The sequence below is a fragment of the Rhea americana genome, unplaced genomic scaffold (genome assembly GCF_003343005.1).
Source record: "Rhea americana isolate MKP2758 unplaced genomic scaffold, rheAme1 scaffold_48, whole genome shotgun sequence".
NCBI classification, from domain to species: domain Eukaryota; kingdom Metazoa; phylum Chordata; class Aves; order Rheiformes; family Rheidae; genus Rhea; species Rhea americana.
The window spans coordinates 482,480-508,613 of NW_028186623.1; the positions used below are offsets into that span (position 1 = coordinate 482,480).

Sequence of the window (26,134 nt, forward strand, 5' to 3'; positions counted from 1 at the left end):
ATCCATGACAACTTACTATCTTATGGTAAAGACAAAAGTTTAATCCACAAGGACCCACATATGTTATGTGACAGCACAGTACTCATCACAATCAAAAAATAAACACTTTCTTAACTGTCTTCTTTGTAAATTTGCTTTTTATCAATTTTGTCACATTTGACCAAGCTAGAATGAAACAGATGCAATCAAAAAGGCTTTATGTTATTCAAAGGGAAAACCAATTGATTTAAACTAAATTTATTTTAAGTAATAGAGAGTCAATCAAAAATAAATGAAGTTGGGCAGAGCATCTCTAGTTATTGAAGGAGCCAATGGTCCTTACTGCTGTAACAGGCGAGTCGCAAACTTCCTTCGCAATGTCAGTGAAGGTGCCCTCAGTGCAACTGCTGAAGGTTGGACAGAGCTTTCAAAAACCTTCCAGACTGAGAGTTTTTGCCCTTTTGTTCAGTGATGCTAAATACTTGTTACAAATGATGAAAGTAGTGTGCCTCTGATTTACCATAAAGCATCTTTACACACATACAATTGATTTTGATGTGGCTTTATTTTCTCTGTGACCTGAGGGTGATTTTTCCCTTTATTTTTTACTCTCCTGCTTGTCTCACATTTTACATCTAATGAATCTGCTGTTTGGAAGTGTAATGAGGCTAGAAAGTTTATCTGCAACACAAATCTTTTAGGCTTGAGATCATTTACGGTGAGAAAGATCAAGAGATGCTCCTGCGCCAACACCAGATTCAGTCCCGCCTCTACCGTCCCTCTTCCAGCTCATTTGCTGCAGGGCAGCTGTATCACCAGGATGTGCAAATGTCCTCAGTCTCTCTGTGCCTTTCTTAAAAGGGGTCATTCCTAACAACAACAACAACAGTTGTTGCCTTCCCTTTCCTTTCTCAAGGGCTTCTCTCCTGACTGATGACATTTGTAAAGCTGCTAAATCCATAATAATTTCATTGCAAGGTCTCAAATTTGAACTGTGGCATCCAAAGGGAATTTCTTCATTACACTGTATACACAGTCATTACAGTAATTGTGCTTCAAGGCTAGCTGAAAAACTTCTCCTTGAAGTACAAATATTGACATTTCCTTAAGAGAAAACTGGTTACGCTGTTAAAGGCTCCTGCTGACCTGACAGCCAGGGAAAAAAAAAAGAAAGAGCAAGCTGCCAAGTATACCATCTCCTCTTTAAAATGCTGAAATGCTTCTTGGTTGGGGCAGCTGCTAAAGCAAACAGTCCTTCTTGATTTTTGAACGCAATGAGTCAAAAAACTCCTTTGCAAAGTCAAAGGGAACGTGGGGGTGAACTGACCACATTTCAATCCACTTCACTGCATTACTCACTGGTCAAAGTAACTTTGCAGCCTGCAGAGGATGATCCTGGATGGATGTGCTTTGGACTATCTGTCCTGAACGGCTATCAACTCTTGCAAGGGAACAGGCACTGCAATATTGCTATTATAAATGCATGCATGTTGAAGTTCTCTCTAAAGAATAAACATCAAGGCAGCTCAGCAAAACAGGCAGATCTACCACAATCCTCCCCTTATTTTGGACTTGCACCAAACCCAGCTCTTGGAGAAGTTGTAAAACAAGTAAAATTGTAGATAAACCGCTCCTCTTCAATGCATTTACACTTGCTTAGTTATGGGGAAGAAATCAATGTCTCTTTAGAAAACTTGAAGCCAACTGTTCTCTTCAATTTGTGGTTAGGCCCAGCCTTGTCTACAAAGCACCACATGACTATCAGAAGCCCTGCCAAAATGCATCACTCACAGAAAGGAACCATAATTGCTAGGCTGTCCTCTTAGATTTCAACAGTGATCTTCACTTTTGCTTCAGAGCTAAATAGAATACACTTGGATACAGGAAGACTGATCTCTCTAATTCAGAGCTTGCTTTCTGAAGGCAAAATGCCCAAAGGACACGACACGAACAAACTACCACATAATTTTAAAAGCCTTGACTGCTTCAAAAAAAAAAAAAAAACTTTCATGGCAGAATATCCATGCGATTTTGCATTTTATGCTGAGAAATAATTTTTCCTCTTGCTCATAATAATTTTTCCTCTTGAGACCAGGGTCGCACTGAACATCCTCCTCAGCAGGTAGGTTTCCATCACAGAACAGCATGTGAAGTACACGTTAAAGCAGTTGTTGCCATGTATTGCTCACCACTTCCCTTTCACAAACAACTGATGAACTGGGAGGTTGTTATCTGCWGGTTTCTGATAACCTCTTCCCCAGTAAACAATTACCAACAAATAAATACACCAGGCAGTTTCTCTACTGGAGCTTAGAGCTGAAACCACAAACACAGAGCACAGCAAGCCYGTACCTTTGGTAAATTGAAGGGACAACTTAAGAAATGCACCTGAATTTGCACTTGATGAAAGAATTTGTCTCAGCACAYGTAGAGTGCCATGGCAGTATTTTTCTCTCCAATGTCACTCAATAAATAAATCACTCAACTCAAAATCCATGCACAGCTAAAACCTCATGATTATATCTGAAGCTTGCAGAGTCAAGAACAGAAAAGCACCACGCTGACTCCACTTCCCTSATAATCTGTATTTAAATGGAGAAACAATCAAAGAAAGTCATGAGTGCAAAAGGGAAATACTCAAGTTTAAGAATCAGAACAGTTTTTCACCGCTTGTTATCAGTGGATAAATTTACATACAAGAGTAGTGAACCTGCTCTGCGGCTGGGAACGGAGCGAAGGCCCAAGCGCCCGCAGCCGGACAGTGAAACCCCGCGCTCGGTGACAGAGATCCTGCTGCAGGTCAGCGCAACGCTGCCGCTGGAGTCCGTATTCCCCACGGCGACYGCAAAAGGCAACCGCTAACCGGCATTTCTGCTCCGTTGACCCTAGGAGCCCACAAGTACTGGACATGGCAAAAGCAGGCAAACGGCACCTCCTGGCTCACCCTGCAGCCATCCTGCTGAACGCCCGAATGGGGACTTTAAAGGCAGCACAGGGCAATGGGTGAAAAGTCCTCTTTGCCTCCAAACTGCTGCTTGYGTTGCTATACATGTCTAGATTGCTATGGTAAATTATCCAGGGCAGAGCTATGTCCAGATCCCGTGACTGCAGAGAGGGTAAGGTGCACTGCGTGTCTTTGTATGGGGGAAAACGGGCAAAAAGACTCAGCATACCACAGTGTTAATCCTGTTTGCTGCAAGTGCTGCCTTACTCCAATCAGTGTGCCACAGCAAAACTCCAAAGAACAGTCAGTTATATCCTGGTCCTTAATGAACATTATCCTAATTAATGAATTCTTCAGCATTACTAAAGCAGTTACAGAGCAATAGATGTTAATTTTCTTCAGCATTACTAAAAGTCACAGAGTAATAGATGTTAATTATGCAGCTCTTGAAGGTTTCTATACAAGCTGKAATACAATTCAATACCACTTACTCTCCTCCCTACAAATGGTATTTTACTTTTAAAAAGCCTGGAACAAACCCAAATTTTTCAGAGATGCTACCTTGCTGGTGTTTGGCATCATCTGAACTCCGAACATAGCCAAACAGCCCTTTTCAGGCTGCTTGCCAGCTTCATAAATTCTTTATTAATCCAAATTACTATTGTCACTTCATTTTTATTTATTGCTGTTGAGAGCAGAAGGCATGCAGAATACGGCCTAAGATCAACCATTCAGGCACAGAACACCAAGCGATGGATTAGCACTGTGGATTTGCAACCAAGCAAAGATCTCGGTTGCTTTGTTTTGACTAATGTAGAATAGCACATCTCACTGCAGAAATGGTTAGGACAGACATTTCAACATTTGAGAGCATCTAAAAGGACAGGTTAGAAATATTTGATCCAAAAATGCCCATGGTCAGGTTTTAAACAGTTCTGGGAGTTTTACAGAGGCAAATAAATGCCCAGAGTCAGGATCACAAGAGGGATTTTCAAACGTGTGCAAGCCAAGTCAGGTACCTAACTCTCACAGGCAAACTTCTCAGTGGAGGTTAGATTTCTCCAGGTATTTTGCTGCTGTCATCTTGGGACAAGTGGTACCAACTGTCTGAAAAGATGCACAAAAAACAAAGCCGYGTGAACAGGCCCTGAGGATGACCAGCACAGTGAAATTTTATTTCTGACTGAGGGTTTCTTTAATCTACCTTAAACTAGAGTAACTTCCAAGAGCCTCCCTCAACAGGAAAAGCATTAGCACATACTGAGGGTCCCTATACACAGTTTGTACAAAGCAGCTAAYGTCCTATGGAATCAGAGCATTACCCTTGTATTTCAGTGCAGGTTCATTTTACACCTTCCTCAGTCCAGTTGCATCACCACTGGAAGTACTCCTTCTCAAATCTGGGGTAGGTTTGGTTTTGGTCTTTGGTAGGACTCATCCAGCAGCTACATGGTCACTAGATCTCATGTGGAAGAGAGGGAGAGTATGCTTGAGTAGGGCAGAGATGGAAAGAAATTCCTATCAGCAACACAGCACAGCCACATTGCAATAGGAATAATGTGAAATTTTATCTGAATTTACCATGCAATAAAAGGACACAGTAACTGGCTTTGTGTAGTAAAATCTTCTTCAAAAATTAAAGGCAGAAAATTCTGTATTGAGAAAGGAGAAACAGATTACATACTCTGAAGAACAGATTTTGCAGTGGGTAGGGATTTCACAAGTAACATATCCAAGCTCAGAGGCATCACATAGATACATGTCATTAATGCAGATGAGATCAATTTTCATATATAGACACATATATTTATATGTGTGTGCTTTAGAATTTGGTTCCTAGAGTCCATCTGCTCAAAGATTTGTAGCCTTTCACAGGAGTCTATGTAGTATTTACTCAGTAACTGTTCTCTGGGTKTTTGAAGGTCAATCACACAAGCTATTAATACATTAAAGAACAGGCCTTTAAGGCAAAAACAATTGTGCAAAAGATTTCAAGCGTTTAACTCAAAAATCCTCCTGAAAGCAATTTGTGGGTTTTCGTATGGACTATCACAGGCAAACAGAACCAGCAAACCATGCTTTTGACATTAGTAGTCCAAAACATTTGCTTCTGTGAAAATATATTCCACTCTTCTACCCCACAAACCACCCAGGATGGGGAGTCCTGTCTGTCCTTCCCACTTGGATCCCATTTTTTCCTGGCATTCTCTACACTACCCTTGAAGCACTTATTACTGCAACCACCTTCCAGCCATGAAATGCCAGATAGGGTTCCCTCCAGAGTTTTGCAGATGCTGTTCTTCAAACAGAAGATACTGACCTTGAGTCTCCTGCAAGGTAGAGCTGGGAGGCACGAGTGGCACGCTTTTGCAGAAATGCCTTCATCTAGTACATCAGAGACCTTATTCTATCAATCAAAACGAACCCAGCACAGAGAGCAATGGCTGCCTCGAACAAACCACAGGAAYAGGGCAAAGTACTGTGGATCGAACACAACAAAGCCACGTGCTCAACTTACTGCCAGTGTGAGGTCTGCAAATGTGAGCAGACAAATGGAGAAAACCCTTGCCTGCACCATGAAAACGTTCCGCTTCTTTTGTGGGAAGCTGGCCTTATCCCATGAAAAGCGCCCTGCAGCGATGCTGGAAATGGAGAGCGCTGTGCAGCGTTGTTCTGAGATCACAACAGTCAACCTGTGTGCAAGGGATTAACGCAAGATCCAGCCCTAAGACTTTTTTTTTTTTTTTTTTTTTTTTTTTAAGGCATCACCTAGGTTTGCAGGACGTGTCATTTCTGGTTCCTAGTGCCTACCATTGCCATTTCAACAATCCATCTGCGATAATGGAAACAGACAATAAAAAAACGCAAGACAGATCCAGAGTTTAAGTTCTCCCTAAGATCTTGCAACATTTTCACAACTGAAAACTTTGTTCTCTGCTTGCCACCCGAAATGTCACAAAAATGACATTTATACTGTTGGAATATTGCAAATCCAACCGCTTTTCTGATCTCTAATTAGTAGAGCATTTTTTTCCTTTAACTTTTCAGAATAAAGCTTAGATTAGCCATTCTTATGATACAATACTTAAATATGTATGCTAGTAATTTAGAAGTTGCTGTAGTATCATACAAACAAATCCAAAAACATTGAAAAGATAGTTTTCCAGCCTGCTTTACAACTCAACAAAACACGATGGATGGACGAGCCTATTTCAACCTTTTTGGGGGCTCTTTCTTTTGTTGCTTTATTCTTAACACACACAGAAACCCCATTTAAATGTGCTGCAGACCTTGTAAATTCTTTGCTTATCCCGGTGGAACTCGGGAAGGATTGCAAACGCTGTCAATGGCCCTGCACAGCCGACAGGTACAGCACAAACCCATAAAGGCCTCAGACATTCCCCGTGCTCCTTTAACGACTGCTGTTATTATTAACGCTTGCAATTACGGTCTGCGGAGCTGAGGAGGTTCGCAGGTACACCCCTCACACCACCCGGCCCAGGATTTTATGCATCTCTGTTTCTTGCACAAGAAACAATCTCTGTTAACATTCTTCAGAGGTATTTTGCTCCCCAGCAAAAATGCATGTGGCATACTGTTTGCATTTTGGGAAAGCAGCAAACCCAAAACAGCATTTCTTTTCCCAGAAATCTTTCCTCAGATTTTGAGCATTTGTGGATTGTTTAAAAGTCTTCTTTCCATCCATCCATCCAACCCTTCTTTTATTATAGAGTTTTTGTTTATATTTATTTTAATAATAGCAATCTTCCTTCAGCAATAACTATGGATGTCCTRAAAGCAATGGTTTAGAAATGAGTGAAAGTTAAACGGTGCAACCTTGCTTGGAAAAAGGAAAATCCACCTTCCTTGCTCTAAAAAATAACCCTATCAACAGATCTTTAAAACAAAATAAACCCTCATTTTGTCATTTGCTACATAGGTCATGTTTAAATTTATTTCAAGAAATCAAAAGAATTCTATCTTTCCACTTTTCAAAAACGCTTGGAACAGCTCTATATCTACTCTCATTTCTTCTTCAAGGTTACTAAGGTGGATTAATTTTTTGAGACTTCTAAATTAAAAAAAAAAAGTTGAATAGAGGCTTAAACAAACCTCTGAACCTCACACAAAGCTTGTATTTCACAAGCTGACTTGCTGCAGAAATGTGTCACAAACACAGCTCAAAAACATTTTTTTTCAAGCCTTATCTGGGAAGGTTTTGCAAAACAGTCACCAAACAATAATTCTCTTTACACCGCTAAAATTATACTTACAGATGGGAAAGAATGAGATAGAATTTCCTTACCGTAAAGGCTTAATTGTAGTCTGCCAAACACAGCTGACTGAGCTGTATATTTTAAAAGTCTAATGTTCAAAAGCTTTGGTTTCATTGTCTGCTACACAGTGAGATGACAAAAGAAATGTCTTTTTATGGACCACACAACACACAGATTGTATCTGCACATAGTCCAAACTGGGCAAGGCACAACAGTATAGAGCATTCAACCCCAGAGCTAGCTTTTTGCACTGAGCTGTAATCTGAAATTGCCAGGATGGCCACCCTTGCTTTTCACCATACTACTTGTTTTTGCAACAAGTCACAGAATCTTCAAGCTTTTCAATTTATATAGATTCACTCTTAACCAACAGAATTCGTTTTCTTTGAGCTGATCTGAGAAATTAAGATTTTTGCACCCTGCTGTAATAGGCTGAACACCAGCGCTAGTGGCATATCCAAACAGCAATCAAAGTGAAATTTGTTTTAAAAAGTTTTTTTTTTTCTCCTTCTTTCAATATTTTTGGCCTGATACAGATGTGTCCTGCCAAAATCTCTCCCCACTGCACTATCATTCCATGAGCTATTTCACACCTCCCATTTAATTCTCATGTGGAGCCAAATCCATCCAGACACCTCTGGTATCCGATGCGTGACAGAATGGAATCTTTCCCCGGACATTAGGAGAGGCCTGGAGATGTCAAGGGTGAAGTATCTCCACGGTAGAAATGATACTCAGCTGTGCAGCTCCCTCCATGCCTTTCATTGAATCCAGATGCCACAAGCTGCTCCGCTTTGCAAGTATCTGCGAGACGGACGCAGACTAACACGAGAGGTGAACTACAAACGTGGGGCAGGGAGAAATTCTGGCTAGTCAAGAGGCTTACTGGAAAAAAAAAAAAAAAAAAAAGAGGGGGCAACTATTTCTATGCCCAGCCTTTAATGCGATGAGGCCAAGTCCCAGTGCCTTAATTTTAGTTTAGTAACACACTGAACAGAGGATGGTAAGAGCTCCTCGCAGCAGCTGGGCGCCATTCACAGCCTCTGGATCCATTAGACCGCGGCTCGATTAAGCCCGGCCGGAAAGCCGTGGCGCAGAATTCCCCACGTTGTCCAGACCTCGGAAACACCCTCGGGAAGCATCCGAGAGTCTGACGGAAGCGCTATACGACCTGCTGGACAAACTGGCCTCGCTTTGATCACCACGTCATTGGGACCTGCGTGCTCTTCGCTGGCTATTTGCCACTGCCGGGACTTGCCTGCACTTAGGTATCAGGCAGGGCTGAAAAACCCAGTTATACTGGAGGGTACTGTGATTAGAAAGACTGGAAGCTGTATGCTTCAGGATTAGAGGAAAACTCTTCTAGAGGCCTATCTGAAAGAGTCAGTCAGGAAAAGATGTAAGGTTTACCTCTCCATGAGGCACTCTGAATGCCGCTCTGAACACACGAGGACCTAAACCATACCGTAATTCCAATTTCCTTGAATCCCTTGGAGAATCGCACTCTAAATCATTGCAGTGCTGCTGTGCCTGCCGTTGAGTTTTGTAGCACTGCTTGTCAYCTTGGATTGCTTTTCTGAAAAATCATCATTCAGCTTGGAACTGGCTACGATGGGGTCATCACAGTCTCAGCAAAATGCCCAAACCCAGGCAATTTTAGGAGGTGCTTGTTGATTTTCAGCTTCTCTTCCCACTCCCAACAGCACTATGTGTATAGACATGTACACACATATACATGCACATGTATGCTTCCATCGAAAGACATAATTMAAAAAAAGAAAGAAAGAATTATTCTGGAGGTTTCCCTCACTAACTACAGCRCTGTGGCTCAGCTTGGGCCAAGCTCCGCTTTCAAAACAGAGCAAGACGCCTTGCTCCTCGCCTCCCCTGAGCACCTCGCGGGCGCCGGTCTGSCACGCCGGCGAAGAGGAGCGCGGTCACTGCGAATTCACAGCCTGCCTCCGCGCGCGCTGACGCCGCCACGCTCGCGCGGCCCTCCCACGGGCTAATCGGATAAACCGCGGGCAGCGTGGGCACGCCTGCTCCACGCACCTCCTTTCAGTCTCGGAAAAACTGTCCGCAGAACCATATACAGAGCTTTAAAGAGAGAGGTAGACACCACAGTGAATCTTATTAATGCTCAACGTAATTTGATAAGATGGGTGCTCAAGGAGTGCTGAGATGAATCATGAGAGAAAAATACTCCTTTGCTAAGACCCCCAAAATGACCAAACGCAGGCATAATCTTTCATTGGAATTTGTCAGTGCAATAGGTCTCCCACAAAAAGCAATTTCATTCAACATGWTAAAATAAGATAACCTCGTATGTAAGGAAAGCATTTCACAAAGTCACTTTTCCCATAGTAACAGACGGGAATCTGTGGTGCGAAGTGGCAAATTTCCTTGCCCGAAGCATTCTGAGRCCGCAGTAGCAGAGGCAGGGGAAGGGTCTCCAGGGCCGTAACTGGGAGCAGATCCGGACTCCCCACGCGCGGGCTGCGAGCAGCACGCCGGCACGGAGCGAAGCCCGCTGGCCGGCACTCTCGCGCGCCCCTTCCCTGGCCACGCAGCCTGCGCGGCAGCGCGGGCCCCCAGCGCACAGGCGCGCACGCTCGGAGCCTCAGCGCGCACGCTCGGAGCCTCAGCGCGCACGCGCGCGGCTCCAGGCTGATCGGCGCGCAGCTCTGCACGTATAATCCTCTAGCCAGGATTACGAACGGAGCAAATGCACTTTTCTCCCCTTAAGGCTCCTTTTTTTTCCTTAAAAATTAGCCGGCTCCTTCTGACGGAGCTAGGGAAGAAGGAGGAAAAAACCGCACACACCAAAATAAAGGGACACATCAAAATACGATGAGGCTGTGTTACTAAACTCACCGCAGTACGGTCTGCCACACTAGAGGAGAGGGGCCCCGTGGTATTTACCTGACAAGAGATCTGCACAAGGTAGACCAGCTCCTTGGATTCACAGCCGTTCCTTGTTACTTCATTCTGTTCCTCCGGGAGCGAAAGCTACACCAAGGGAGCGGGGAGGAGGGTGGGAAGAGGGAGAGAGAAAGAGCAGGTCAGTGAGCAGGGCTAAGCCAGGCATGGAATAACGCATGAACATTCACATCAACTTGCTCCAAGACATGCTGAGTATCAGGGAATGAGCAAAGTGCTTGTCTGTCTGGAGTTGTCAAACAGAAAATAGTCAGCGTTCAGTGTTTACAGAGACCTAAAATCCTGCTGGATTTTGGCATCTCACCTGAGAGTTTGAAAATAAAAATATGTTTCAGAAATCCAACAATCATAGCAAGGCACACTGCTCAAGYCAGGGATTAAACATGCGCTTTAGAAGTCTGTAAAATTAACTGTTCGCTGAAAATATTGCCATATATATTCATGTATCAGATAACAGTGATTTTTCCTCCCAATTTTATTTGTTTTGTTAATTTATATGTTGAGGCAGACATTAGATAATAAAATGCATCTCCCAATTTCAATGTTGTCAAGCAATTTACCACAACAGAGCGCTTTATGGCACCATTCATCCAATACAAAGAGCCACTAAACACAACATCAAGATGTGCTTTTTTCAGAGCAGTGAGGAGAGATTTAACCGTATCATTCCTGTGCACGTAATGAGTGCCAGGGAAGACCTAATCTCAGGCCTTCTCTGTACTAAAAACTCATTAGAAAAACCTCCTGCCTCCCAAACAGTTTATATTTGTGGGAAGAAAGATGGGAGAGGGAAAGACAACCTTACCGCTCAAATGAAAGAGGTGTATTAGCAAAAAGATCTGGGCTTTTGTCAACATAACCAGGCCAAGAGGAGATCATCATACCTCTAACCAGCACAGCCCTGTCAGCAAAACATTGTGTGTGTGCTTGTTGCTGTTTCTGTATTGTTTTAACTTTAAACTTTGGGATAAAWGTTTGGACTTTAACCTCATGAAATATATGGATTCATGTGCCAACAGAGCATAAAATCCCCTGTTTGCCTTGGTATCATTCAGTTTCTGCACACCTAAACAGGATTTGCAAGGTTAAATATTTTTATGAACCTTATATATATATATATATATATATATATATATATACATACACACACACACACATAAAAAAAACAACATTTCACAGCTCAGTACGAATTAGGATTACAATGTGACAATTTGACTACCCGAACTTCTGCTCCCAAGATAGGCTAACATCAGATAGGCTAACAGAATTACACAAAAATATTTGAATGTGATGGGGAAAAAATGGGACAGACAAAAGTCTTTATTACCTAAGTTTTCAGCAAAGGTTGAATTGCATCACCTTCCTCTTACTGATGTTTTAATTTACACCTGGTTGGACTTGCGTCAAGCCACATCTATCCATGAACTCTCCGGAAATAGGAGGTGAATAATGTGAAAGCCCGGGGTCCGTGGGCGTAAGGCCACTTTTCATTTGAAAGAGCATACCTAACCRGGGAATAACCTGCTCACCTGCACTCATTGACTTTACACCCACGTACGCAGTTTTCACTTTAATGCTTCCAAATGTCTCCATTCAGACAAGCACCCCGTGTTACATGTGCTAAACGAGACTATGGTTCATCTTTTAGAGGCCCCATCAGCACGGTAGCTGTTTTCTGAAACCCTCTTCTCGTCCGTTTTGAGSGTGCTGCAGCATCTAGCAGTAAATAACCAGGGGATGATCCAAGAGCAGTGGTGTGCTGCAGTGATCCATCGTGCCAACAAGAAGGGTTCCCCACTACTCCGCAGCTTCCTYGGGGCCCTCCTGCAATGAAGCCCTCCCGGGCACCGGGGGCTTCTGTCCTATGTGACCTTGATCCTGCAGACAGCTCTGTCAGGGCAGAAAGCTGCTCCAACAGGCCCAACCGCTGTGCGGCTGCTCCGAAACAGCCCGATGACTGTAGCTACTGGAATTCCAAGGAGAGCAAGTCACTCCCTGGAGCCATTTAAATGACATCCCAGGACATGTGTCTCAAAACAAACTCCTGAGCGTTTTTACATATCTTGTAAAACTGTRAGCTGTGTAGTATTAGCAACCAGGATGGTATTTTTGTTCCTAAACGTTGGTGTGACTTGGTGGGTCATTCCTTAGCAATTCTTGTCTCTAATGTGGGTCTGTAGTAAGACATGCTGCTCTAAATCCATTGTATTGCCCAAAATAAATGCAACTCTATTTTTGAGTAAAGTTGTAAAAGCAGACTGAATGACTGTCCCTCTTCCTTCAGCTAATCTCATGCCCCTTGATAGAAGGAGAAGGTAAAACTKCATACGCAGGAAAACTTACTATTTTTATCTTTTAACCGAAGTAATGTAACTATCCCTGCAGCAAAATACCCCAGAAGGTATTTGTGCTCCCTTTCTCACATGCTGTAATTTTGTTTTGCTCTATTAACAGAGAAATGTTGTTACAAAAATCATTCATGTCACCCTGTTTAAAAGCTTTTCCTCCTGCAGTGTCTGTCATGAACAAAACATCCTAGAAAGGCGAGGTGTGTCCACGCCTGACGCAAAATCCAGGGAACACAAAGCAAAGGCCTCTCTTGACCTTGGCAGACTTCAAACATGGCTCAGTAGGCAGAATCTGGTYGACTCCAAATTGGGAAACTTGTTTTCATCTCCTTACAGGAGAGACCAAAGACAGCTGGGTCTCAAGGATACCACTTCTAAGAGCCTCAATCTGTATAATCTGAGATAGCTGAAATAAGCTGTAAATAGCATTTGRGGTAGTCAACCAAAGTGTTAAGCAACATACTCAACATATACGGCTTGATATTTTATCTGGAATGTTCATTTTTYGCCTTCAGAGTGGTTGTCAAACTTCCTGAACAAGATAAACAGTTACGAAGCACTAGGTTTATGCTAGATTCATTGATTATTGGAATATGTATGCTTAGCTAACATTGGTAGATACAGCTGATTTCATAAATCAAGTTTGCAGCATCCTAATCTTTTCAACGGCAGCACTTCACAACAACATGCTGAGATTACAAGGTCGCAAAAGAGCAAGGGTAGAGTTGCAGGTAAACAGCAGGAAAAACGTTTACACTAGTACAGCAACAGCAAYCAAAGGTTTTGCAGATTGAATGCAGAACACAGTTGGCACGTACTGAACTTCAGATACTACAGCTGAGCTAGGAAAAAAGGGCTTGGCCTTTCCACAGCTAAAGTCAAGCTTGTGAATCTCCACGCTGCCTTTCAGCACGTACCAACAAAGAACTGGGGACTGCGYTGAATGCCGGAGTGGGCACGTCCTTTCTCTTCTACCTGCAAATTCACACTACATCACCTTGTGCAGCTGCAGTTCTAATGCAGTGAGTTGCCGAATAACCTCTCACTGAGATAGACCAAATAGCAGCAAAGATTTCCAAGAGCAGGAGCCTGGCCAAAGAAATGATCGTGATCTCACTGTATCAATCCACTTTAACAGCAAGTTTCACCCTGGTCACTTGAAAGACAAAACTAAACTGTATATCTCGTTTATATATACACATATGTATGTCCCAAAAGAGCAATGAGGCTAGCCAAGATTTTATTAATCATATATAAAGACAGGACTAGCTTACAAATGCTTCAAGTTCACTTGGTCTCCCCTCCATCTGAGAAAAAGCAGCTCATCAATGGTAAGCTAGCAGATAAACAGTGATTATCAGGGTCTCCTGCAGAGGGGATTTTATTTGTTACTCCTCTTGCAGAGATAAACAACAAATAGGAGACTACGTTAAGATACAGCACATTCAAAAGTCTGATGGAAAAGCTCATAGTTCTAGAGTGTACAGCTCTCCATATGCCTATTTTGTTGATCTTCTAGAACAGGGGTTAACCACAACAAAACACAAACGCTCTCATGCGCCCTCTCCAAAGTGGCTTTGGAAGCTCCCTTCTGCTATCGCTCCAAGAATAATCCTCACATCACACCCTGGCAGATCTGCGTTTGGAGCAAAACAGCAGGCGTTTTAGAGTCTCATTTGTTTGTCTGGAGCTTTGCAATTACAGACCTACTGCGAAGCTTGCTGTCTGGACGGCGTGGGGGACCTGCCACATCCCACACTCAACTACCCGAAAGCAAGGGCTGGCTACTCCAGGGAGGACTTCAGTGAGAACAGAGGCATCTAAGTGGCTGTTTCACGAGCACATGTCCCTTGTCAAGGCGACCACAGACAGAAATGCAACAAAAATACAACTTCTGAGAAGCATGCAACACACTCCTTTCCATGCTTTACACACAGTCACATTCTTGCRTGCTCCTCTCAAACTACAAAACACTTCTAAAATCATTTCAAAGAAAAACTACTGCAAAAATCTGCTGACTAGAACTGTTGGCTACTGAACTAAAGAGCCAGACCCTCGCCAGGTGAGACACGGCTTTCCTTTCCAGGGTGAACGGGGCTGTGCCTGCTCCTCCTAGCTGTGCCGCGGACCCCCAGACGTCAAAGCCATCTCGCGTAGAYAGCTTTGGCCTCACTTTCCTCGTTTCCCAGTTTGCCAAATGATGTTGACTACCACCCAGTTCCTCAGGAAATACTCTGTGCACAGCTTGGAAAGCTAAAGACTGGATCCGTCTGTGAAACTTATTTCAACTTTTACTTCATAAAGCCATGAACGCTTGCTCTTGATCTCGCACACACACATGTGTCTTAGCAAGTGAATAACGCAGAGCCGCTGGCAGACAGCCGGCGCGCGGAACGGCGCACACTTAAAGAGAAGGTTACAAAGAGCTTTGGCAGAACTAGCCTATGCGTTTGATAACTAAGACCATGAGCTTGCCTTGCTTCCAATGCCATAAATCTTTCTATGTACCGTTGCTATCTAAAGCTCAGATTTTTACTTGAAACTAAAAAACACAAAACAAAATAAAATCACACAGACACAGGGTTATGGCTAGAAACAAGATGGGGAAAAAAGCATGCTGTTGACATTAAATAATTTGTTAGCAGTAAGAATAATTTGGGAATGAAAAATTGTGGGCTAGGAAAATACGCTTGATTCCCCCCAATCGTCTCCCTGTCYGTTTCCGAATCACTCGCCCGAGCCGCAGTCGGTCTGCCCCTCCGAAAACCAGGCCCCTTGGGAACCTCCTCACGGCAGAGCCGCGGTTCTGACCCCGAACGGAAAGACAACGCTAGGCAACAGCACAACCCCGCGGCACAGCTCCCGGGCCGGTGTCAGGATGCCACGGGAGAGCCCTCGAGCTCTCCTCCAAACACCCGCCGGCGCCACGCGCCGAGCACGAGCCCGCGGGAAGCCGCAGAGCCGACAGTGCACGCGTTACCGCGCTCGCGTCTGGTTCCTGCGAGAAGTTTTAGCGACGCTATCGACACCTAATCGACGCGGTTTTAGGCCGCAGGGCGCACTCATAGCAGCTTTTTCAGCAAAACGTTAAGCACAAGCCCGTGCGTGCGCTACCACGCATGAGCCAACAGGCACGTTTCTGGCACCTCCGACACGGGGCTGACCGAAACGCACCCGGTCCCTGCCCCTGAGCAGCACGTGCACCCCCGGCACATCCCTGAACGCACGGTCCGGCCTCCGACGTGTCCGGAGCCGCGCGGACGCAGTGCGGCCCGTGCCATAAAACCCGCTGCGAGCATCTCCAGCAACGCCCAAGCGATCCCTACCCACGGAGAACACAACGAAAAGCCACGATCTCCTCACGCCAAACACGTGCTCCACGGCCCGTGAAAACGGACAGGAACGTCAAATGAACAGAATTGTTCTCTGCAAAGTAAAAGAAACAGCAAGGCTTCGTAAATGAAAATCGTTGTAACACCCACGCATATTTATTAGAGGTTTGCCGTAAAGCATAAGCGAGGCGAGACTCTTCGGGGCAAAAGGCGTATGCCGTGGAAGCACGCGCGGAGACCCGAGCACGCAGACCCGAAGGAAGCAGCGATATTAAGGCACGGCTACGCCCTACCGTAAAGCTGCCTTTCTAAAGGGATAACCTCACTCATAGGGAGCCGCATTCGCAGCCGCACAGTCGAGGACGCCCCTCGCCTCTCGGGCCGCGATGAGCGAAGCCCCGTGAGCGGCGCCAGCCCCCACGCCCCGCGCGAGGCTGTGGGCAGCAGCGAATCAGCCTCGCAGGCAAGCGCAAACCTCAGCAGGTTTCATCTCGAGCGCAGGGCTCGTCTGCAGAAACGTCAAGGAGAAAAGAGATGGCAAGAACGCTGAAGAACTGTCCTTTGCCAGGAGTTACAAGTCTGTGGAAAGGCTGATGTTTTTCCTGGCAGAGACTGTGTCATTGTTCCAGGGAAACCTGGTAATCTTTTTACATTTTTCCAAGATGGAATTTAAGGTTTACTCCCTGGCAAAAGCAGCCAGACACATGCAACCGAGCTTGCTGCTGCTCAAGCTCAGCCATAGCAAAAGCTCATTAAGTTTCCAAACCACTATTACATCTGATAATTTTTCTGACAATATTAGAAATAYTTTTTTCTTTCTAAACCACCACATTTTTAATGCCTCCTTGATGTCTGTCCTCTCATTAATTTACAATGTTTGTCCAATTTAGCAAATCAGACGAGTGAAAAACCACAGGACAAAATGCCACCTTTATGCATCACTTTGGAATGTATGTATTGGGTGAAAAGTATGTCTGATGGCTAAGAGCAAGAAATATGAGGCTAATTTTCCCTGTTAAATATTTTCCTGCTTTATATATATATAAAAAAAAATTCTAGGGCCCAAATATCCTTGGGACAAATCCTGAAGAAGTTAAAAGCCTTAACACTGATCAAACTCAGACATGTAGACTCACTGGAAGAAAAAGTTTACCTCTCTCAGCTCTAGCTTCTCAAGTAACAGGCAATACTTCTACTATCTCCTAAATTAGCCTCGTGATTCAAACACCATTTACCTTCATTCAGTTCAATCCATTACCTGTATCAGTCTTTCTTGTAACGGGCCACCTTCAAAACCTGTTTTGGGATACCTTTGAAATGATTATTTTAYTATATTCAAAGTTTTAGATGGGCAAATCTTTTTTGTACAGGGAAGCATTTTCCAACTAATTACGCTGACAACATAAATGTATTTGTCTGTCCTTTCCCCCCACCAGCTCCAGAATTTATCTTGCAAATATACTGATTTTACTCCCACGCTGCTCCCCATCCTCTCCTGCCTTCTCCTCTTCGTGATGAACCTGCGGCGTCAGAGCAGGGAAAGAACATTTTGTGACACAGCGGCTTCTTCACTCAAGCACAACTATTTTGAGGTAATGATGAAAGTAAAGGCARAAAAGAAATGTTTAAAGAATATTTTTATGCCTGGAACTCCATTTATTTACTGCGATTTGAAAACATCCCCTTGAAACCTCAAAAGAGGCACTCAAGAAAAACAAAAATTAAATAAAGACAAAGAAAAGATCCAATTTCCCGTAGCTGTGCAGAGATTGCTCCAAGCTGGCAGCCGTGCTCGTCTGAACAGCACAGAGCACAGTGCACGAAACMCGCTACCTCCGCAGGATCAGTGCAACAGCGGGGGCTGCCCCACTCGGAGCCAGCAGCGCCGCGGTGGAAGACACTCAGGCAAAGCTCGCTCAGGGTGCCTGAATTTTCAGGTCAGTTTTGTGAATTGTGTATGATAAAACTGTATAAAGCATCAGAGATTAACTCTGGCCACGTAAGTTTGCTGATACCGGAATTGAGGTCGACTGAGTAACTTAACTTTTTATTTGCACGCTGAAATTCAACTGAAATGCTGCTCTGCAGTGAAAAGGTAAAGCGTTCACGGCTTGGGTGTAGTACTATAGGAAACAAGACTGGAACRGGAACTGTACTCGGAAAGCCTAAATTAATGCAAGGACAACAACTAAGTAAATTTAAACGTTTGTGGGAAGTGCATTTGGCCTGTAGTTACTTTCAGAACTATTTTAAGCTTGCAAATTAAATGAGAAAAGTTTTCCTATGGAAGCACAATTATTCAATAGTCAGCATCTTTTCAGCTAAGCTTCACCTACCATTGCTTATAAATATGCACAGCTAGAGCAGATACCCCACAGCAGGGTCCTTGAAGGGCTTTAATCATGCTGGATGCCATAATAGTTCCATGCATGCCTCATACGCACAAGATCAGGTCTCTTCTGGTGTTAACTTGTTTTTTTGTCTTTAATATAAGTTTCCAATGAGATCATGCATGCACACTGTGCATCTGTACTTTTGAGAGAGACTAGAACAGCTGGGACTCTCCTCGAGTTCCTCCCCAAATCAAAACTATCGCAGCAGATAACTTTAAAGACAGAGAAAGGCAGTATGCTGGGGACCCACGCTGACTAGAGCATATGAAAAACAGTTCCTGCAGGGGGAATTAGCTGTTTCGACTCACACCTACCAACCCGAACTCCCTCACAGGTGGCTGGTAAACTGCAGCAGAGAAGCGTGGGGGAATATCCCAAACAGACGGTACACAGAAAAATACACGGCACCTACATGCAAGGGTAGCAGCTTAGGACTGAAATTGAACTACTGCTGTCAGCTCTGACCACAATTACCGGAGTCAGTCTGACGAGCGGCGATTTCCATTACATTGCTCCGGCTGAGGATGCGAATTCAGGTTTTTCGGCAAGGCTAGATTGCTGTTGCAATGTTGCTCAAAAGCACAAAACCACAAAGCACAGCAGGATCTAGCCTGAAGAAGAAATAAGGAGTGACCTAGGACAGAACTTGGTTCTTTACTGCAGGCAGCAACTCCTGACTTGGGAAAAGCTCACTTCCAAGCCCTTATCCCAGGATGAGCTGACAACGCAGGCAGCCTATGTACATACTGCTGGAGTTTGTTTGTTTTATTCTCCAGCCAAATATATTTGATCCTTAAGCTTKTGGAGACATAAAATCTCACAGAGTTGTATCAGAGACAAATTTTCCAGATTTTCCTGTATTAAGTTGCAAGTGTTTTCTGATACCCCTTCCAACCTTACCGATTCTATGATTCTACGATTCATTTTGTCTAAAGGTGTAAGAAGGTCATTCTTCATAAGCAATGAAACATTCATAAAAACTTCTGAGATGCAGCCGTTAGGGACTCCATTAGGCAAAAACAACTTCTTAAGGTTTGGAAGCAGAATGTTTTCATGAAGTTAAAATATCTGATGTTAATAAAAACAAACTAACGAATAACCCCCTCCATGCGGTTGCATGCAGAGCAGTGCCTCCAGCATTCGGTGATTGGTGAAGAGTACATAACATCCAGGAATGCTCCATAAGCTGAATTTGCCACCTATGGTTTTTCTGGTTGGAATTTATTGCTTTTGTTTTTCATCTTTAAAGCCCTATGTGATCTGACTGTTAAGAAACTTCCTCACTCCACGCATACCAGGCTATAGAAATAATGGCCAAAACATTCTCCTTACGACAGAGACAAGAACTTTCCATATTAAGGTCACTAGGCTAAAACCTGCTTTTCACCTTAGCTGAAACGTGGATTTTCTGACTCCTTAGTATGAAGTAAAATCTCTCACACCTGTAAAGAAATTGGGGAAAAGGTGGAAGAAATACAGAACTACTACCAGATTTGCCTGACAGATTTCTTTCTCTCCATGTATACTTGGTTTTTTGCTTCCAGGATTACCTCATTTTCTCCTCTTCTCGTGGTGGGAACTATTTCCAGTCTCTGGGGTTTCAGAAGAGAACAAGGAAACACGACCCTAAGCAGCGGCTCGCAATCAGACGCTGGCCACGGACACAGGGCGGCTGCACCTTAGCCAGACACGCAGCGGGGTATAAAGYTACCCGTGGTAGCACACGCACAGGCCCCGCACTCCGCATTTGCGGCCTCACTTGGGGAATCGTTGCAGGAGCCTCTCTGAGAGTTTGTTGCATGGACGGGCGCAGGCAGCCACGTGTTACTCCTGCAAACTCATCCTCAAGAGAGTTTATCAGGCCATGCTCAGTACCCTGCTAGCCCGACTCCAGGGCTACCGCAGCCCTGAAGCACGGGAGCAAACACGCAGGGGCTCTTCTGCTTAGGCAGGTGCTCCAAGGATTAAGCACTAGAAGGTAAACGAGAAGAATCTGTTACTGATTCCACCTGCTCCTTCTGACCACCAATACACACACACTGTGGAATAAAATCCATGGGAAAAAAAAACAGTTTTGCTAGGGCACTTATGATGCAAATCATAAACACAGCTATTGCAAAGAAAGCTTACAGGGTAAAYGCAGCCTCAGAGGCACGAGAGCAGAGGCATCTGGTTCCACTGAGTACAAAGGCAAGCTGCGGACTGAACGACTGTTCTGCTGTTCAGCAAAACCAGAGCAGTCCCCCCCCGACAGCACCGAGGAGCACGGATGTCTTACTCCACAGCCCCGGGATTTTCACTGAACGCCGTGAAGCTCTGCCACCCCGTCCAGGCGCACCCAGCCAAGCTTCCTAGAGGAAAGCAGGGATCAGCGCGGGGCCCAGAGCTCCCACGTGGCCTGCTGTACAGACCTCAGGGCTCGCACAGAAAGCACGGAAAGCACTAAGTGCAGAGCAGCCAAAAGGAAATKAAAACAATCTTGAGGTACACAAGCCATCTCTTTCAAGTTCGTTTTCCATAAAACAGCGCATCACATAAATGACACATTTCCTTAACAGAAGCATTTGCAAGGAGGTGTTACGTGTTCACAGGTATAGACTCTCATTAATATTACACTGCTGACAAAAGATAATTACAAACATTGCAGCAACTCCTRGCACAGATACCTGCAGGGACAATAAACCAGGCCCCGAGCACAGCGGGTTGGGTTGATTTTGGTGTATGAAGCATGAAGACATCTTTGAGTGTCTTTATGGAAAGTGCCTTTTGGACAGCATACATGGGGCAGGAAGGAGCAGGATTTAAAATTCCTCATTCTGTGTTTCTAACTCCTCGGMTTTCAGTGTTAGTAGCAGAGTACTTGTTAGGGGGTTGTCCTATCAARCTGTTATCTACGAATTCATAGCTTTTAAAATCCGCAAGATAAAAATGGCAGAACCAAACCCACTTACTCACTGAAGTGCACTGTAAGGAATCAACACGAGATAAAAACAGAAGTCAAATAAAAAGTCTCCAAATTATTAATTTAAATCTCTCAGTCACCAAGTTTGGGGTTTGAGAAACCCTGCCGTGCAACACAGTATTTTGAGAGCAGCTAGTCCAAACCAGCCTGGCTGTTCCGCTCTCACCGCTCAGCCAAACAGAAACACGTAAACAAAACCCGAAGAAACCTTTCTGAGTTTCCTGGACTTCTGGCACATACTAAGCTCCGATCCCGTAGCACTGCAGGCGTTATATCAGCAGCTCTTACGCCTCCTGTCACACTCTAACCAGCAACTCAAATGACGGGTGTCGCTCAGCCTGACGCAGGCAGGCAGAGGGCCCCCCCTTGCTCACCCACGCAGATCCGGGTGCAAGCGATAAAAGGCGTACCGGGCCACGGGAAAGGCAATGAGCAAAGACAGGCAGGAAATAGGAACTGATTTAAGTCCAACTCTCCTTCACAAAAGGCAGGAGAGCTGAGCCAGCGCAAGAGAGAGGTTACTACGTATCCTAAAAGCTCACAGTGAGGTCCTAGGTCCAAAAAAGCTGCAAGGGAAATTCTCATAATTATATCGCAGGGGTCTTGTCTATACTCTGTAYCTATTTGCGCCACCTATTTAGAGCCTAAAATAGCCTGGAGCTATGTAATAGGAATTTCAGAAGCTGGCACATGGACAAAGTCACTCCTAGAAAGTCCAGAAAGGAAAGGTCAGTTATGTCAAGTTAATTATTTACTGGCTATGAATGAAAAAATGCCATGTAATCTAGAAACAGCTTAGCTGTCTATCATAGACTTTTCTACAGCATGGCATGGCATCTAAGACGCGAATCAGATGTCCCTGTGCTCAATTAAGGATACGGCTGACTCTATGGTTTATATAAATATCTGCATTGAAAAGAAAAACATAAATAAAGGTTTATAAAATTCTTTATGCAGATAAAATTTACTATGAATATATAGCTTCTTTAGTAAYAAATATTGCTTTATATTCCAGGGGCTATTTTTGAAGACAGATACAGACAAGATTAATGAAAAAGAAATGAATTATAATATTTTATCTTCAAAAAAAGATTGCTGGTAAACCTAGCCTCATAACAAAGGTAATGTTCTAGGTATTATTAGCAACASTTTGGAACGTATTTACTAGTTAAAAGAAAAAAAAAACACGCAGCAAATTTTGTCAGCAGCATCTCCCCTCTGTAATGAGTGAGAGATTCACAAAAAGTTGCAAAGCGAAAATCCCAAGCAGCCGCGCAGCGCCGCCGAGGCGGGGACCGCCGCCGGTGCGCCCCGGCCCCTCGCCGACACCTCCCTGCCCAGCGGCAGCGCGGCTTCCGGGCCCGCTTCCTCCTCGCAAAGACCTTCCCGAAGGCCACAGGTTTCTCCCTGGAAGGGCASCGCTGATCACATTATACTGCAGTGTTAGAAGCTGCAAGCTAAGAGCGTCTGCACAAAAATACAGGAAATTCCCCCCCCCCCTTTAAATTAAAACACCTCTGAGAAGCCTGTGAAGGAAACAGCGCCTGTTAAATTGTTACCTGATTCATTTACTTCGGTGTCACCCTTAAGGCATTCTTCCAGCTGTTTTACTTCAGAATTTGTATAATATCGTGCCAGTAGGGAAGGGGGGGGTGGAGGGAGCCTAGATCCAGCGGCGCGGCTCTCGGAAAGGCTGTGTACTACTCACCCCTGCTGCACCGATCTCTTCTTCCCATGAGTGGGATGCCTAGCCAAGGCCTAGCAGCYCCAGGTCTCTCCTCCGTTTCCCAGCAGCTAGCTGAAAAAACCTTCCAGGCATCAGCTCCAAAATGCCAGAACTCCGGGCTAGCAAAATCAAATTAAATTCCCCACAGTCAGTTCGCTCACTCGCCTTTCCTCCTGGTGCTGCTGCTTCTTCAGATGAACGTGCCTAGGAATAGCRTTTAAGACCTGCCTCCATAGCCCTGCTCGCCGTCTCCACACTGCCCATTTCATGCTCAATTTGCACTGCAGAGAAATCAGTGGTGTTCCTTTCTCTCCCGCTCGCTCTCGCATTGGAAAGGTCCCACAAGACAAGCCGTGGAGTTTAACAAGAGCCAAAAGAAACAGAGCGCGAGGGAATGCATGCAGGGCTCGTGTTCGGGCTCGGCACAGAAGGCTGCTGCTACAGCTCAAAGGGAAAAAAAAAAAAAAAAAAAAAGTGACAGCAAACTGCCATCACATGCCTGAAACACAGCACAGTTTAAGGCAAGCCGATTCCTCATCGCTCCTGCTTTTCCGCTGGTATCAAACTGCTCCGAGCTAAAGCTCCGTGAAATTCCACTCAGGTCCCTGGTGCTGTGCAACTGCAAATCAGTGCAGGATGTGTCCCCATATGCCTACAGTACAACAGTCCTCTGTTCACTGAACATATTCCCTAAAGAAAACAAGTATTCCGATGATGAAAAGTTTGCTGTCAAACTCTTCCCTGTTCAGTTAACAGCCTAAACCCGTTAGCTTGTCCAAGAGGTCTGTACCATGACTGCAGCATTTGCAAAATCCAATTATTGCAGATCGCTATTCACTGACAGGATTTTATCATTCAGCACCTGAGCACAGACACCCACTACCAAGGAGATCTCCTCCTCCTAGCCCAGCAGTCTGGCCGCGATTTTAAGCYGGCGTGGCCATGCCGGCACTCCGAGCAGCTCTGCTGACCACCGCGCCGCTGCCGGCCGGGACTGCCACGGTCTGGCCGCTTCCCTTCGGGAAGGGGCGTTCGGCAAACTCTTGCCCGTGTAAGTGGTGCTCACCTTAGCCAGTCTGTCCCTGCCTGGCACTATTTCTTCACGCAAGGCAGGGAACCCGAGCAGTCACTCTGCCCACGTCTACGCTTTTGAACACGCAGATCAAAAGGGAAATCTTAACACCTGCGGGTTTCTTGGCACAACCTCATTCCTCTATTACGAAGCTTGGCCAAAGAGCCCGGCCAAACTCTGCTTTAGCTTTGCAGCCTAATTCAGTGAGGCTGTACAACACYGAGGAAGGGTTAATCAGTTCTCTGAAGTTGCCAGGTTGCTGCATGTGCCTCCATGAACCTTCAGGAGCATGAAGAGCTTACCCTGAATATGTCAGAAGACTGTCTTAAATAAATAAATACAGAGGTAATGAAATGTATTTTACTCTTGATGGTGCCCTGTTTGAAGTTCCTGCATTGCTTGCAATGCCAGAGACAGGCTGACTGGCACAAAAAAGTGACAGCAAACTGTCACATAAGCATCTAGCAGCATTAACACAGTGGCTTGTTCCACTAACATCACTCACTAGGAATTTCCCATAAGTTCACATTTTAAGGCTAACTCTGCAGAGTACAGACTTTAAACAAACYCAGTTCTTCAGTAAGTGGAGTCTGTGATGCAGGAAGATGCTCTASAGCTACACCTGGTCCTGACACCTGGTCCTCTAGGGGCAATTTCCCCTGCATCTAGCCTGCACTGCAACAAACTTCAGTTGCTTTTACATGTCCAGCTACTATGACCTTAAGCCTTTACTTACGTTTATCACTGTTTGGGGCTCTTTTTTCCCTCCTTCGTAACCTCAGTCACACAAATTACCTCAAAATTAAGACAGAACTCAGTGGCACATCTTTTCTCCCATCTGACAACTGTTTAATCACATTTACCATCAAAATCCTGTTGTTTTAAGAACACTGGATTCCCCTTCAGCATCGTTCCTCCTACTCTTATTAATGCAACAAATCAGATGTGATACGTTAAATCTGACTTTGTAGTCTCAAATGTCCTGTTATTCTCCATGACCAAAGGAGGAGCAGTAGCTCTGCGTATTTACAACCTACTCTGAAGCTGGTTTTGTTCCATGTCCTCTCAAATACCCAAGCAGTTACCACTAACACTAACTCTTGGGTGGGAAACAAGAACGTAACACGACTGTGAAGAAAACTCATCAGTTTTCGTTTTGCAAGCATGTACACTGTATTACAGTAAAAAAAAATAAATTTAGAAAACCTTCTCCATTAGCTGATTTTCTCCCTTAAAAGTTTCTCTGTGTTTTATTGGCCATCAAAATACCCCAGAGAATTCCTATCGCTGTAATGCTCAACGCAAGCCGTAGCAGAAGTGAAAATTAGCACTGTGAGAAAGAAATGCTGTTTCTTTCCAGGCTCCCTCCCTCCTCCCCCAATACACTACCTTCTGCCAAACCTTGGAAAATCCCTTTCCATTATAAGTTTCTTCTAAACCAGTACAGTGGAAAACCTACCAGAAGATGCTACTAGTTAGCATGTTTTCAAGCATGACGAATCGGCAGAATTTATAAGCTTGCTTCTCAGCTACCTGGGTAAAAGAGAYTACGGGCTGGTATCGTGGCATCAAGGAAATACAACCTGGGGAATGATGGAAGTTGGTGCCTTTAAACTATACGCCCAGGTCACTTCACTGGCAGTCTTACTTTGTGCAAGGAAACCAGTTGCAATCAGTAAGTGGTGGCCTGCCAGCTCCTGCTCTCTCTCTGCCGCCCCTTCGCCCATCTGAACGCGATTCTCAATTCTTTATTGCACCTGGGCTTCTCAGATAAAATTAGAAAGCAGCTCCTCACACAGAACTGGTGCATCTGACGATGCACAGACTGGCCTGTTACTGGCACAGAGAGATTATAGAAAGTGACAAAGAAGAAAATCTCTTCTGAGGGTGGAAACGTCTTTGCTAAGGCACACAGTGTCCTGAAATGACCTGTAAAATGCGAGAGAAACGTCAAAACGCTGGACCATATCGCTGATTTCCCAGTATTTCTCTAATTAATAGCATATATTATTCAGAGCTACATGGAGCTGAGAAGGATCTTACTATTACACAGTACCAGCCTGATTATAAATTTTACTCCCTTTTTAAACTAGTATACAAATTGCTCCCATTACTCCTACTGGAGAATTAGAAAAAGGAAAACCAGCAAATAGCCCCCTCC

General features: G+C 44.6%; 1 protein-coding gene across 3 annotated transcripts in view; it reads right to left on the reverse strand.

The window, feature by feature from the left end:
* Positions 1–26,134, reverse strand: part of ARHGAP32 (Rho GTPase activating protein 32) — a 193,947-nt gene that overhangs the window by 88,967 nt on the left and 78,846 nt on the right. For all 3 annotated transcript variants that reach the window (XM_085316757.1, XM_085316756.1, XM_085316755.1), the window contains one exon: positions 10,123–10,209. In XM_085316757.1, coding sequence (XP_085172883.1) covers positions 10,123–10,209 — 87 coding nt within the window. The remainder of the gene's footprint in view (positions 1–10,122; positions 10,210–26,134) is intronic.